The sequence below is a fragment of the Sphaeroforma arctica genome (genome assembly GCF_001186125.1).
Source record: "Sphaeroforma arctica JP610 unplaced genomic scaffold supercont1.5166, whole genome shotgun sequence".
NCBI classification, from domain to species: Eukaryota; class Ichthyosporea; order Ichthyophonida; genus Sphaeroforma; species Sphaeroforma arctica.
The window spans coordinates 1-2087 of NW_014035392.1; the positions used below are offsets into that span (position 1 = coordinate 1).

The 2087-nt window shown below is 36.7% G+C and overlaps 1 protein-coding gene across 1 annotated transcript; it reads left to right on the plus strand.

Annotated features, from left to right (window-relative positions):
* Nucleotides 1-153: 153 nt before the first annotated feature.
* On the plus strand, nucleotides 154-1947 carry SARC_14834 (hypothetical protein; the record flags this gene model as incomplete). Its single annotated transcript, XM_014291035.1, has 3 exons — nucleotides 154-315; nucleotides 658-782; nucleotides 1840-1947. Coding segments are annotated over 3 exons (395 nt in total), but the record flags the coding sequence as incomplete, so codon positions are not given.
* Nucleotides 1948-2087: the final 140 nt, after the last annotated feature.

A 2087-nucleotide genomic window follows, 5' to 3' on the forward strand; every position in this document is an offset into this window, starting at 1 on the left:
TGTCTATCTCTGTCGCTGTCTCTGTGTGTCTGTGCAACTCTTTGCTGCGCATGTGTACCTTTTACCCCTTGCTCGTCTGTTTACATTCACCATATCATTCCAAATCAAATAGGCTAAGAATACACTCCACGTAACTCTCCTTCATTAATACAGCCATCTCAACCGAAGGATCGGGTGGCAACGCAGAGCAAGTAACCATAGCAACGCTCCGAAAGACTATCGCCGACCGAGAAGAATCTATAAATAGTGTGCAGCGAACGGTGGAGGAATTGCGCGCCAAAACTCGCAGATTGGAACACGCTGCTACTAGCGGAGGTATGTATTGTCGATTCCTACTGTCCATACATGCATATATATGAGTGCTATAGGAGTTTTGCCAAGAATATATGGCTTCATCCGTGCTTGTATGTGTTCTGATCCACTCTTTCTATATACTATGTGCATGTATATATATATATATATAGAATTATATATATATATATATATATGTATATACTTATATATATATATATATATTATATATATATATATACATTTATATATATATAAATACATATATACGTACAGTCACATACGTATCTATTCACTCATATGTAAGTGTAGCATACACCTTTGTCTCCCCAAAACTAACCTGCCCACACACTCGTCTCTGATAAGGGAGTGATTCCGATGGGCAAATGGCCATTCTCACCCAACGCAACGACACTTTGGAGTCAGTGAACAGAGGCATGCAGAAGGAGTTGGACAAGAACCAAGTATCTCTGCTTGATTTGCGAGCTCAGGTGTGTACGTGCTTCTTCTTTTACCATGTACGTGAGTATTGGTGTGCCTGTGTTTGTATGTATATGTACCTGTGTACTAGTTTGCGTGTGTGTGCAGTGTGTGTTGCAATGACTCGCCAGGATTAGTCAATGAGGACCTTCATAAGCACAGGATTGCGCTTTAAAGTTTGGAGGCTCGGGTTTGCGCTTTTTTCTGCTTGCGACATACATGTATGTGTACGTATATGTATACGTGTTTGTATACGTGTATGTGTATGTGTTTGTATACGTATATGTGTATGTATACGTGTACGTGTATGTGTATGTGTTTGTATACGTATATGTGTATGTATACGTGTACGTGTATGTATACGTATATGTGTATGTGTATGTATGCTTGTATGTGTATGTATATGTGTATGTGTCTGTGTACGTATGTGTGTATGTGTACGTATATGTGTATGTGTATGTATACATGTATGTGTATGTATACGTGTATGTGATGTATATATGTACCTTAACATGTCAAGAGTACGTGTGTTGAAATATATTTGTGTATGTATATCTCTCTGCCTTTGCATTTGCGTAACGGATTTTTGAGCCCAATAAAAACGGTTGACCTCATCGTACAATCGTACAAGTCAGTTGTTTGGAGTTTAGGTGTGTCTTCATTTTTTGACGTTTATGACATTGAAATCACATAATAAGTAGGTAAAAAAGTGTGCTATCATCGTGGTCGGGTGCTAGATCCTCTACTCGATCATCTTAGCTTTCAGCTCCCAGCTGAAGATTCTACCTGTACATAAGATATATATATATATATATACATATATATATATATGTATTTATGTATTTATATATATTTATATATATGTATGTATAAACTGATATATATATATATATTATTATATATTGTATATTGTATATCGTGATGTTGCGATGTTGTGATGTTGATATATACGTATTTATATTTATTTATTTATATATATGTGTGTGTGTTTGTGTGTGTGTGTGTGTGTGTGTATTTGTGTATTCGTAAAATATGACAAGTACTCATCTGTTGTTTTTTTGTTTGCAGCTGCGTGAGCGTGAAGCACAATTGGAACAAGAATTGAGGAGCCACTCCGTGAAGATGTCCGCTATGGAAACTCGGTTGCGATCAATGCAACGCTTGGGCAAGGGACAGGTATGTCGTCTGCCGCATAGTATATATATAGACGCACCGTCTATGAGTATGTACCGAAAGTGATAAATGGTTGTATCAATTTGTATGTAGATACTCGTATATATATATATATATATATATATATAAGGTGTTGCTCTCCT